At 47.5% G+C, this 13,380-nt stretch overlaps 1 protein-coding gene across 7 annotated transcripts in view; it reads right to left on the bottom strand.

The window, feature by feature from the left end:
- Positions 1–363: 363 nt before the first annotated feature.
- FGFR1 (fibroblast growth factor receptor 1) overlaps positions 364–13,380 on the bottom strand; it is a 112,136-nt gene continuing 99,119 nt past the window's right edge. For all 7 annotated transcript variants that reach the window (XM_081843880.1, XM_081843882.1, XM_081843881.1 and 4 more), the window contains 4 exons: positions 11,033–11,103; positions 9,450–9,587; positions 3,549–3,654; positions 364–3,150 (listed from right to left, as the gene is read on the bottom strand). In XM_081843880.1, coding sequence (XP_081700006.1) covers positions 2,974–3,150; positions 3,549–3,654; positions 9,450–9,587; positions 11,033–11,103 — 492 coding nt within the window. In that variant the 3' untranslated portion in view covers positions 364–2,973. The remainder of the gene's footprint in view (positions 3,151–3,548; positions 3,655–9,449; positions 9,588–11,032; positions 11,104–13,380) is intronic.

Here is a 13,380-nt window from a genome sequence, read left to right as displayed (position 1 = left end):
CTAAAATGTGTTAATTTTTCTAGAAAGACTTCTAAATGCTTAGCTTCTTAACAACATGCATTATTGTCATGTGTGGATTGTTAGGTTGATCTGCTGCTGCTGCTGAGATGAACAGAACATTTAATGGCCTTTCTTTCCTGTGCCCCAAGCAGTCGTTCTGCGAGTGTCTCCTCCTCTGTGCTGCCCTGCAGTGACTATACAGTACCATGTCATGACTTCTTCCAACTGGTAGATCGGGGGCGGGGGGGGGGGAGAGTGGATCCCCCAAGCCAGAAGCCTAGCTGCTCTTGGCTTCCAGATGTTCAAGTCCACAGGCTGAAACCCACAGATTCTGGACTTCAAATAAGATATGTAACATTTACATAAATTTGCATGGTTTATTCTCATTTTCCCCATAAGAAAAAGAAGGCACACAAAGGGGAGAGGGAACAAGAATATCAGCTAATGTCAAGGATGGTTGCAGGACTCTGTTAAAATCTTTAAAAATAAAAAAATAAATTACAATACCACCAAATTTGTTACAGAATTTTTTAAAAGCACAATAATCTGACTCTATACAAAGGCAGGGCAAGCTTTCAAGTATGACTGGCATGGCTCTGGCTTCCAAGATACCACTGAGGAACAGAAAGCAAACTCTTGTTTCTTAGTCTAGACTGGGGGAGAAAGCAGGAAGAGGGCTTGGGAATCTGCACGCCATTCTGGAAGCCAAGGGCCATGTCGATTATTTGGGGAACGTGAAAATTAGAGCAGTCTTCCCAACATGGTGCCTTCCAGATGTTTTTGGCTGTAATGACCATCAACCCCAGCTGATGGCAGCTGTAACCCAACACATCTGGAGGGCACCAGGTTGGCAATGGCTGATATAGTGAGTGCTGGAAGAGCTTAAAGTATTGGTGCAAACAGGGCTTTTTTTCCAGCCGGAACTCAGTTCTGGCCCCTCTCAGGTGGGCACCATCGCCGTTCTAAGAGAACACAGGATGCATTCATGGTAAGTTCTGGTGCCTCTTTTTCTTGAAAAATAGCACTGGGCACAAGGAATGGTCTTGCCCTACCTCATGGCTCAAAATGTGCAGTTCTAGTTCAGGTGTTCCCGGCTGCTTTAGAGGAGACCCGGATAAGGCTTCAGGGCCAAACTAGCTATTGGAAAAGAACTGGTAGGAAATGAAGAATTCTGACTAATTTGCTAGGTTGCTCCCATGGAAGAGAGGGAGGGAGGGAGGGAGGGACGAGTGCACTTCCTCTCAATCTTGTATGGACATGCAAGTTTCCACAGCTCATTTTAAGGCACTCGTGGAGTTCTTCCTTGGCACTGCCTTGGCAGGGGAAATGTTTGTTTGGACAAAACGAGACGCTGGGGCTGACCCAAGCATCATGAGAAGTCTGAAGCAGGGCCAGAGGCAGCTCTTGAGCTGGTCTTGCTCTGGGTTCCAAGTTGCCAGAGCAAAAGGATGTCAAAACTCAGCTGGGAAGAGCTTGCTCCGGCAACATCACTTTCTACCCCCCAAAAGGGCAAGAGCCATTTCTAGCTGCAAAACATCAAAGAAATGCACAGACATGGCTGGAACAAAGTTCCTCGTCCTCATGGGGCTTCAGCCCCACTGCGGACCAAGATTCTGAACCTAGAAACTGAACCACTGGCACACAGACACCCCTTTCTTGCACCAATAAGGTGAACTGACTGTCCTCCTGCTGGGCACCAAATCCAAAGGCTGCACTCAGTGGCCGGGGCAGAAATCAAAGGCAGGGAAGGGAGGAGGAGCCTAAGAAAGGAGGGAGATAATTTCATAACAGCTTTCCAAAGGGAAATCAACATTAACCAACAAAAATCACTGTTTAATATAACCCCATATAAAACTGAAGCAGCAGCAATTTTATTGAAGTACCTAAATTGAAATAAGTTTTAGAACATAATTTAAAACAAAACAAAAAACCAGCAAAAGTAGCAAAATATATGATTTGTTTTATAGCAACTGATACCTACCAGCCACTAGTAACTTACTACCAAAGTGATATTAACTCTGGTAAACAGCAAATTTTCTTTTAAAAAAAAGACATGTAAATATATATTTCATATTTATACATTTTGCAGCTATGTACATAATAAGCTTGTTTAATTATATAAAAAAGAGACTCTTCCGAGCACTGGCTTTGTTGGGCTGCAACCTCTCTGTTTCGCGTCAAGTGCTGTGAAGATACCGCAGGCCTTGGGGTTCCTGGTCACTTCCCAAGTTTGGTCCACAAAGCACAAACCAGGGCTGTGCCCTATGCCTGTTTTCCTGGGAGGAAGTCCTGCTGGGCTAGAAGGCTTGGTCCCAGCACAAGCATGCGCAGAAGTGCGCTGCGCCATCCCGACTGGCATCACAGACGCAGCAGGCCCTCCAGCCACAGGTTGAATTTAAGACTTCCCAGTTGACAGCTGAATCCAGAGTGTCCTTGGGCCACAGGCTTTGCACCTCAGGCTTAGCTGTCAGCTTCTTGAGCTGTGAAGAGGTTTTGTTGCTTGCATTTGGAAGTAGAGAGCAGAAAATGCCCACTCTCTTCAAAGGAATGTTGTTCTCCCCAGAGTCCTTTTCAGAGAAGTGGGAGCAAGTTGCTACTGAAGCCCAGGTGTCTGGCTCTGCCTTTTTGTTTTGTCACTGGCCAAAAGGGGGGCAGGGGATGCAGTTCAACTCAAGTTCATGGGAAATATTCAAGCACAGATTCCCTGTGAGCTCCTCTTCCAGAGGTCAAGGACTTGCAATCATGGCAGCTTTGAGAAGAAGGGGGCGGTGTGGGTTTGGTTATTCAAAATGGAGTCTCTGCAGATCATGACTATGGCAGCTGGAAGGGGGCTGATGGCTGCCCCATGTGGTGCTCCACCACCAGTCCAGCTGGAAGCGAAGTGCGCGCACACACACTCCTCAAAACATGCACACAAACACGCTACGCTTGTGTACACGGAGGGTTTGCAAATGTCCCACAGAAGTTGGAGTCTCAGCGCCTTTTGAGTCCTCCATTGGCAAGCTGAGGTGGGTGCTTGGGGAGGCAAGGTTCATCGGGGAGGGGGTCGTGGGAAAACACAGAGTCCTCTCCTGAAGAGCAGGTGGAGCTGCGGGTGTCTGGAAAACTAGGAGAATACTGGTCCAATGGCATGGAAAGGTCCAGGTATTCCTAGAGGGAAGGAAAGAGCCATGAGGGCTTAAGCACTGGCCACCCCAGGGTCTGGAGGCCTCGGAGAGGAGAGGGGAGCCCCAAGAGGCAACAGTGAATCACTTCACCCCGAATTTTCCCACACCCAGGGAAAATTGGGCCTATCAGAACAAAGGTATCAAAACAGAGTGTGCTCCAGCGACTCTCGCCAAGAAACACTGGAATTAGTTGCAGCACTCAGCAGCAGGAGCCAAAGCCAGACAGAAGACCTGGTCGGCCCCAAAAGCCAGAGTCCCCAGGGGACTCAAAGCATTGAGCTTTGAATCAATGGTTAGTCCAGGAAGCGGCTCCCTGCAACCTTGCAGACAGACAGAATGACACCCAGGAGCATACAGTCTTTGGAAAAAGATGTATTTTACCTGGTTAGAGGTCATGGCCACAATCCTGTCCAAGTCTTCTACCAGTTGCTTAAATGTGGGTCTCTGGGAGGGAACAGCATGCCAGCAATCTCGCATCATCATGTACCTTTAGGGATAGAATAAGAGAACCGGATGAAAAATGTTTAGCACAGAGTTGCAGGACACGTAACAGAACATGGACAAGCCCATGAAATGGCTATTTTATACACAGGTTCAACAAAAGCAACAGATTCCATCAAAGCCATGAAGCTAAAGGGAGGAAGTAGACTTCTGAATATCAGATTTGGTGGGCATGGAGCATAAGAAGGCAATCACCCCCAGGTCTGGTATGGATGCCAGGGAATGCTCTGTACATCCCCTCAGGCCATCAGCTGTTCAAGGCAGCAACAGAGGGGGAAGAACAAACCTCTGGTGTTTTGCAAAACCAGCAACTGTAGCTCATTAATCCGCAAGATCAAAGCAGAGTGGGAAATGACACAGGAGCACATATGCAAGAAGGGCCCATGCATTTTGTGATTGCATGCATGCAATTTTCGGGATGCAACTGTATTTTGAAGTTTTAGACTGCAGTTCAGCTGTGCGTTGACGTTATTTGACAATATTTTTTACATATTTTGTAAAAAAAGAAAATTGGAGAGAATGGAAGGTGAAACTTGAGTAGAGTTGGCAAGAATTAAACAAATGCCTCTGTTTCCATGGGAAATAACCCACATGTGTGTCTGTGTGAAGGGTGTGGGATTTTTTTGCTGGTCTGACAGCCTCCACTACTGGAATGCAATGCCCAAGAGCTTTCCACCAGGGTGATGTGGCTTTTGGCTCCAAAAAGATTCCCCATCCTTCCTGCAGACTTCTCTGGGGCACTTACGTTTGCCACCGTTGGAAAGAGGTTGTTCAACGAGATGAACCAACCCAGTCTCAGCACTTTCTCCTGACGCCCTTCTCCATCCCACTTGGTGCCCTGCAGATGTTTTGGACAAGTTGTGGTGGCGGGGATGGGGGTCCAAAGCACCATCTGGAGGGCACCAGGTTGGCCAAGGCTACCCTGACACTTGCACTTTACTGAACTTGCAAACACTCCATGATCTTCCTGAGATCATAAATCCTACAAAGAATGTTTCAGATGGAAGCTGAGACACAATGACGAATTGCATAGAACCTTGAAACAAAGTCCTCCACCCTCATCTAAGTCCAGGTTTCTGTCCACCACCTCTGACATGTGACAAGTCTTTCCTAGTCTATCATAGACTGTTTATTTCTCTGTTACATCTACGCCTGCCTTTCTTCTGCATGTGGGGTTCACAGGGGGTCTCCAGTGCAGACAACTGAGACCTGCTTAGTTCCACCCTTGCGCCTAAAGCAGACCTCTTGGCTCCAGGGGGAGACACAGGCCTGCAAACTGTAAACTTCATTTTCACTGAAAGCACGTGACAGGCTTGTATCCCATCAAGTCCTTGTGTGAGCAGGACTGCTTGTGCAACGGAAATTCCCCTCCCTCTCTTCCCCATACGTTTTTAAACTGCTGTAAATAAATGCACACCACTTGTAAATCAAAGGTTGCTGCTTTTTATAAATAAGAGTCAAATGAACCAATGACTGTTGATGAACATTTTGCAAGGCACTGAAGGCAAGTCTAATTTCTGCTATTAACATGCAGACTAATGCAAAAGGACTGCATATTTAATAGCAATTTAGTATGAAGCAGGGTCTGGATCTTTCAGCTGGGCTGTCTCTGCATGCTAACCAAGGGAACCCCGACACCAGAAGGTGTTTGTTTGAGCCTGCAGCAACACTTGCTCACTACACTTTGTGTAAGCCCCTTCTTAGGTCTGAGCACCACAATCCTCCTCATTGTGTGGCGAAGGAGGGAGGTGGATCTGTTGACAGCAGCCACTGGCCAGGCTGGCTAGAACAAACTGGGAAGGGACTGAGAGTCGCTCAAGACAAAAGACCAAGTTACCCCCCCTCCCCCTCCCCCTATTTGGGATATTCTCCTGCTGAGAAAAACAAAAATATAAAGAAAATGAAGTCTTGGTTTATTATCACGCACAGCTTTCAGCAGGGCTGGGAAAATAACGCTGAATTCCTGCCAGTGCTCATAATATGCATCTGCCGGTCAGCGGGGGTTCTGTTCTGCTGTGCCAGGCGGCTGCGCTCGATGGGGCTCTCCAGCCGGCCGGCCCTGCAAGCCGGGCAAGGAAAACCATCTCTGGGAACTCATGTCATAGGAACAGGCTGACCTTGGGATCAGAATTGCTCAAAGCACCCCTCTTTCCTTTTGCTCCCACGTACCAAGCCACTCTGCTTCAGGTGCTCTGGCGTGGCAAGTTCAAATATCTGGAGGAAGAGAGACGCCACGGCTGCAGCCCCGAGGCTACGGAAGGGCCTCCAGCAAGAGGCCTGGTGGCACCGACAGCTCTCTTGACTTCTGGGAGGGGAAAGCACGAGCCCGACTTGCTTGGCATTTGGGTTGGAGGAGAAGGGAACCCCCGGCCGTAACGGCCAGGGTCAGAGGCATGGCTTCTGTGAATGCCGATTGCCGGGAATTGCAAGTGGGGAGAACGCCGTGAGAAACAGGGCGCTAGACGAGACGGCCTTTTCCAACATTTTATCTGTTGTGTTTAGGGATCACTTGGATATATGCTGTGTCGATTTGAAATGCCAGTATTGTTGCTGTTGCATTCATTTTAATGAAGTCTTTGATTTAACCCAAGCTGCCCTGGGCACAAGGAGAGGCAGCAAACAAACAAACACTGCTGAAACAGGGATAGCCCCTAACATAACCACTGAAGATTAGATCACATGTAATCTCCTCCAGGATTTCTGTTCACCTGGAGGTTTTTGGGGAAGGGCCATAGCTCATGAGACATCCCAGGGTGGGCTCGGCAACCTGCCCCTCCAGTCTGAAATCCCGGAGAGCCGCTGCCAGTCAGTGTAGACAATCCTGAGCCAGATGGTCTGGTATAGCTCAGTCAGTAGAGCCTGAGACTCTTAATCTCAGGGTCAAGCCCCACATTGGGCAGGAAGATTCCTGCACCGCAGGGGGCTGGACTAGATAACCGTTGGGGTCCTTCCAACTCTATGACTCAGTATAAGGCAACCTCCCATGCTTCCACAGAGACCATAAGGGGCTGATCCTTGACAAAGCAGAATTCTTGCTGAAGCTTTCTGAACCATTTTGCAGGTAGGTATTTTTAGACTCTGGATTTAATGGTCTTACATGGCATTCCTCTTTAGCGGGTAATGGGTATTACTTCATTGGCTTCAAGATATGGTGAACGAGCCCTGGTATGTTTGGAGCACCTCCCGCTCATTCTGCAACAAAGTCCTTGTCAGTTCCCTTGACAGATTAGAGAACTGGGCCAAAACAAACAAGATGAATTTTAACAGGGAGAAATGTAAAGTCTTGCACTTGGGCAAAAAAAATGAGAGGCACAAATACAAGATGGGTGACACCTGGCTTGAGAGCAGTACATGTGAAAAGGATCTAGGAGTCTTGGTTGACCACAAACTTGACATGAGCCAACAGTGTGACGCGGCAGCTAAAAAAGCCAATGCAATTCTGGGCTGCATCAATAGGAGTATAGCATCTAGATCAAGGGAAGTACCGTACTTTTCGGACCATAACACGCAGTTTTCCCTCCCTAAAAGATAAAGGGAAATGTGTGTGCGTGTTATGGAGCGAATGCAGGCGGGAGGAGCCGCTCTTGCTGCCTTTTCGGCAGCCTCTCCTCTCCTCCTCCGTCGCTGGGAGGGAAGCCGGCACAGCTGAGCACAGCCTGTCTGCCTGCTTGCTGGCTTGTCTACTCTATGGCTTTTCGGCAGCCTCTCCTCTCCTCCTCCGTCGCTGGGAGGGAAGCCGGCACAGCTGAGCACAGCCTGTCTGCCTGCTTGCTGGCTTGTCTACTCTATGGCTTTTCGGCAGCCTCTCCTCTCCTCCTCCGTCGCTGGGAGGGAAGCCGGCACAGCTGAGCACAGCCTGTCTGCCTGCTTGCTGGCTTGTCTACTCTATGGCTTTTCGGCAGCCTCTCCTCTCCTCCTCCGTCGCTGGGAGGGAAGCCGGCACAGCTGAGCACAGCCTGTCTGCCTGCTTGCTGGCTTGTCTACTCTATGGCTTTTCGGCAGCCTCTCCTCTCCTCCTCCGTCGCTGGGAGGGAAGCCGGCACAGCTGAGCACAGCCTGTCTGCCTGCTTGCTGGCTTGTCTACTCTATGGCTTTTCGGCAGCCTCTCCTCTCCTCCTCCGTCGCTGGGAGGGAAGCCGGCAACAGCTGAGCGCATTCAGATTCTCAGTGTCTGCCTGCTCTATGGTTCTCCCTTACACACATGTAAGCGGCTCTGCTTTCTTTACAATGAGCTGGAAGGAGGGACAAAGAGGGCATCCCCTTCCGTCCATCCCCCAGCACCTCACCGGTAGATTAAAACAAAGCGGCTTACAAGGCTCGTGTCCCTGTGTCTCCTCCTCCTCTTTTTGCTCCCGTTCGAGGCAAGGCAGCTGCACAAATGTGAGTTCCCCCTCTCTCTTCCTTCCCTCCCTCCCTTCCTCTTCCAACTTAAAACAATATTGGGGGGCAGCCAGGTAAGCCCCACCTCACATACCACAATGGGGGGTGGGGGATGACTCCCTCAAATATCTAATGGGGTGAAAACATAATGGCACTTGGTGAAGGAGGAAATCGTTGCACAGTCATTCAAAAAATGTGGCATTAGCAATGGTTTGGATGCAAAAGAAGATGAGATTTTATATGAAGATGGCGAAGAAAGTGATGCCAGTGATTGTGAGCAGCTGAACTTCATAGATTCTGACTCTAGCACTGATGAGTTCTTGGGGTTCACAGAAGACTAGAAGAGTACTCGAACCTAAAATTCTCTCTTCATTTGTTAATGACAGTGATGATGGTTCTTAATGCCACTGTTGACTGCTGTTCACTTTACATGGTTGTAATATGATTCTGATATACCGGTTGTTTATTAAATAGTTTAGTACAACATTTGATTCAGAATATTTTTTTTCCTGTTTTCCTCCTCTAAAAACTATGTGCGTGTTATGGTCAGGTGCGTGTTATAGAGCGAAAAATACGGTAATAGTGCCACTGTATTCTGCTCTGGTCAGACCTCACCTGGAGTACTGTGTCCAGTTCTGGGCACCACAGTTCAAGAAGGACACTGACAAACTGGAACGGGTCCAGAGGAGGGCAACCAAAATGGTCAAAGGCCTGGAAACGATGCCTTATGAGGAACAGCTAAGGGAGCTGGGCATGTTTAGCCTGGAGAAGAGGAGGTTAAGGGGTGATATGATAGCCATGTTCCAATATATAAAAGGATGTCACATAGAGGAGGGAGAAAGGTTGTTTTCTGCTGCTCCAGAGAAGCGGACACAGAGCAATGGTTCCAAACTACAAGAAAAAAGATTCCACCTAAACATTAGGAAGAACTTCCTGACAGTAAGAGCTGTTTGACAGTGGAATTTGCTGCCAAGGAGTGTGGTGGAGTCTCCTTCTTTGGAGGTCTTTAAGCAGAGGCTTGACAACCATATGTCAGGAGTGCTCTGATGGTGTTTCCTGCTTGGCAGGGGGTTGGACTCATGGCCCTTGTGGTCTCTTCCAACTCTATGATTCTATGATTCCTGTCCAGACAGCACCACTATCAGAGCTGGTAACACTTGAGAATCTCTCTGCCCAAAGCAGGAATAGCCTTTGAGCCAGGAAAGGGCTAAGAGCTGTAGAAATGGCAAATAAAATAAAATAAACACCCCACGAAACCCAATGTACAATATATTGGCCTCATGCTGTGCTTTCAACACTTTAACGAGAACTGAAGACCAGGGCTGGAAGAACCCCATCTGTGTTCCTTGTCTGAGTCCAGCACAATGCCAGCCTGGGAAAGAGCCAGGAGGTGACACTCACAGCTCATTGGTGCAGTTGCTGGGCTTGTCCATTCGGTGACCCTCTTTCAGCAGCTTGAAAAGCTCTTCCACTGGCACTCCTGGGTATGGCGACCCTCCCAGCGTGAAGATCTCCCACAGCAGTACGCCGAAGGACCACCTGGCCAAAGAGCAGAGACACAGTGTGTGGAAATGGGGTCTCCCACCCAACTCACCTGCCCAGTTCTCACGGGGCTCCTCACAACATCTGTGTGGCAGAGAAGCAGGGCACCCCCTTCTGATGTGACACTTCTTGCACATGCAGCCTGGCTCAGCTCATCCAGCGCTGACATGGGGAAGGGAGGTGTGGGAAGACACCAGGACGTGAGAGTTCCCTTCTGCAAATGGTCTCCAGCTAGCGTTTGGATTTTTGTAGCTTTTTCCTTTTCTTTAAAGGTATGTATTTTAAAAATGTGTTTTTCCAACCATCCCCCCCCCAGCTCACCCCTATGATCACATCTCTCCTCACAGTGCTATTTCTTTCATGGTTTTTATTCTTTAAGTTACAAGGTTTGAATAATGATTGGAGAGCCATGGCCAGACAGTGTAGCCAGTACAGAGCTGGCTCAGAGGAAAGGAACTTCCTACATTCTAAATTGAGCATCGTGTGCACATCAGGAATCACAGCAGTAGCAGTGTAGTTTGGTTATGCTTGCTTGGCTGAGAAAGAAAAACCTGCTGGATAGCTTATCTTAAAATGTTATTTCATAAGCATTTAGGTATGTTTTTTGAACTGGAAAAAAACTGGAAAATTCTGAGAAGGGAAAAATCCAAAAGACAACTGTATTGCAATCTGCACATTAGTCCAGGCCAGTCCCTATTGGAATTTGCAAAAAACCAAATTATTCAAGCACCCCTAGCTCCCTTGACTGTCAACAGGCCTGCTTCTCCATGAAATGGTCTCATTAAATTTTTTTTAAGACTTCTTGTGGAGGTGGAAAGGTATTGGGCTGACAATAAGGCTGGAATCAGTAGCAGGATTCAAACAAACCTGAGTGCCAGACTGAAAACCCTCTTCCTGCTTATAATAATTAGCATTTCCTTAAGCAAAGATGAACCACATCTGATCTATTTCATCTTTGGGAATAGTATCCAGCACACTGGGCTTAGTTGGAGATGCCAGGAGGCTTAAGGGGGTGTTGCCTGCATACCAAGGTTGTGTGTGAATTGGACCACAAGCAAAGACACACTCCTTGGAGGAGCCATGAGCACAAGGAGCCATTCAGGAGTGGGTTGCCAGAGCGGTTGGTGTCTTGGAGCGCAACTGTGAATACTGTGGAACCAAAAGTGTAGCGGTGACATTTAACAGGTTGAAGGCAAAGCAGCCCGGTGCTCTTTCCCCAATCCCTCCACCCTCGAGGTCTGAGCAGATGGCTAGCAGGAGCAGAGGCTTCAGGGCTTGGACAGGAGGTCCTTCTTCCAATTCCTGGCCCCTCCAGTCTGACAAAAGATTGCATGGGTCTCTGCCTGAGCCCTGCAACCAGTTATGCCAGACAGGACAATCTGGATAGTTCCATGGACTGGCTCAGGTTAGGTTCGTGTCTAAAGTAGCCAAGAGATACTCACACGTCACTCTGGTGCGTGTAGATCCTGTCAAATAAAGCCTCAGGGGCCATCCACTTGACTGGCAAGCGACCCTAGGAAATAGGAAAGACAGCTGCATCAGCCCAAAACTGTGGGAAGGAGAGAAAGGCCAGGGTCTGTGTGCGTGAATAATGCAAAAAATAATAAATATGGAGGTGTTGTGTTGCTATGAATTTAGCAGTTCAACTTTGTTGGACTGGTCATGTTGGGCGGATGCCTGATGATCGTCTTCCAAAGCAACTACTCTATTCTGAACTTAAAAATGGAAAGCGTAAAGCTGGTGGTCAACAAAAGAGGTTCAAAGTTTCTCTCAAGGCAAATCTTAAAAAATGTAGTATAAACACGTACAACTGGGAAACACTGGCCTGCGAGCGCTCCAGTTGGAGAACAGCCTTTACCAAAGGTGTCATGGGCGTTGAAGACACTCGAACTCAGGACAAAAGAGGAAGGCTTGCTTGACAAACCCTCACCGTGATCAACTCCTGCATGGAAACCTCTGTCCCCACTGTGGAAGGACGTGTGGATCCAGAATTGGCCTCCACAGTCATTACAGACTCACTGTTAAAACCGTGTTCATGGAAGACCATCTTCCTCGGCTACCAGGGATCGCCAAAGAAGAAGAAGGAAGAAGAAGAATTTAGCAGAGCACTTCAGGGTTTGCCCTGTGATGCAGGACTGTCCCACTATCCTTTTATTAGAGTCCACTGATTATACTTGGGGGATCTGATTGACTGTCAGTTTTTAGGTTAGGAAGGAAACTTCCCCCAGCACAAAAGTGTCTGAAGATCTGGAAAGACCTTTCAGTTTCCCCTTGAAGTATGTGCACTGTTAGATGCAGAAGAGTTTATTTCTCATGATGTTGCACCATAGCAAAACAATACAAATATATATATAAAATCATGAAAAAAATAATCACTTCTGAAAAACAAAATCAAACATGTGCACAGCTTTAAATAAGGGTGTGAGCTGGAAGCGCCCAGTGTAGTTTTGACATTTCTACTTCTAGCAAAAACTGCTGTTTAAATCTTGTTTTCCTTATATATAGCACATTAAACAAATATGGCAAGCACCCCACAATCTCAAAATCAACTATGCAATGTTGAAAAGTGACTATACGCAAGCAGCAATAGTGCTCTCCTAATTGGATACTCAAGGTTGTTGTTGGGGGTTTTTTAATTGGGTTTTATAAACAAGAATAATGTTTAAAAATCCTTCCATAATCATTAATCAGTTTAAACATATAATACTATGGGGCATCCTGCCAATCTAGCAGTTTGAAAGCACGTCAAAGTGCAAGTAGATAAATAGGTACCACTCCAGCGGGAAGGTAAACGGCATTTCCGTGTGCTGCTCTGGTTCGCCAGAAGCGGCTTAGTTATGCTGGCCACATGACCCGGAAACTGTATGCCGGCTCCCTCGGCCAATAAAGCAAGATGAGCACCCCAACCCCAGAGTCGGTCACGACTGGACCTAATGGTCAGGGGTCCCCTTTACCCTTTTACTATGGGGCAGCCCTTTACATCAGATTCCATGAATACATCTTTCAATCCATCTTAATACGGTTTAAGGTCAGCCAAGCAGGAGAAAAGCCTTCAGATTGAATTAAAGCCTCTGCTTCCTCTGCTTTGAAATTTGCTCTTGAATTTCAATGTGTGATCTCAAGCTAGGGTTGCCTTCATGGTGCCCATACGTGCAAAGGCATCATTGAGGTCTTCTTCTGGTGCCCACAAAGCTTCTGAGACTCCCCCTCTCTCTCCCTGGCTTCTTGGTCATGAGGCAACAAGATGTCCTCACCTCATTCTCTAGTTAATTGTGTGGAGAAAGGAATGCCTGAAGTAGCACACAATCTGCTATCCAGGTAGAGGCCAGGCCCAGACTTGGACCTCCTCAGCTTCAGAAAGGTTTCTGCACAGTACCACATACATGACATCCACACCTTTTATGTGCAGAATATAATGATGAAAATAATCAATATTTTATTTTGGTCCCTTTACCACATTGTCTGGGGGTAGACTTCAACAATTAAAACACAATATTAAAAACTGTTTAAAACAACTTACTATGACAGAAATAAGGTGGAGCCTAAAAATATGCATCTCTAGAGTCATGATTCTATGATTCTATTATGTCAGGAGTGCTCTGATGGTGTTTCCTGCTTGGCAGGGGGTTGGACTCGATGGCCCTTGTGGTCTCTTCCAACTCTTCTAGGATTCTATGATTCTATGAAAAGCCACGGTTCGGAGGTGTGTTGTCAGCAGTCGCCAAAAGTTGTACAATGAAGGTGTCAGATGCACCTCTGTGGGGAGAGCACCCCGAATTGGGCTCAGAAA

Source organism: Podarcis erhardii (assembly GCF_964252035.2).
Source record: "Podarcis erhardii genome assembly, chromosome: 16".
NCBI classification, from domain to species: Eukaryota; Metazoa; Chordata; class Lepidosauria; order Squamata; family Lacertidae; genus Podarcis; species Podarcis erhardii.
This window is presented reverse-complemented; position numbering and strand designations above follow the sequence as displayed.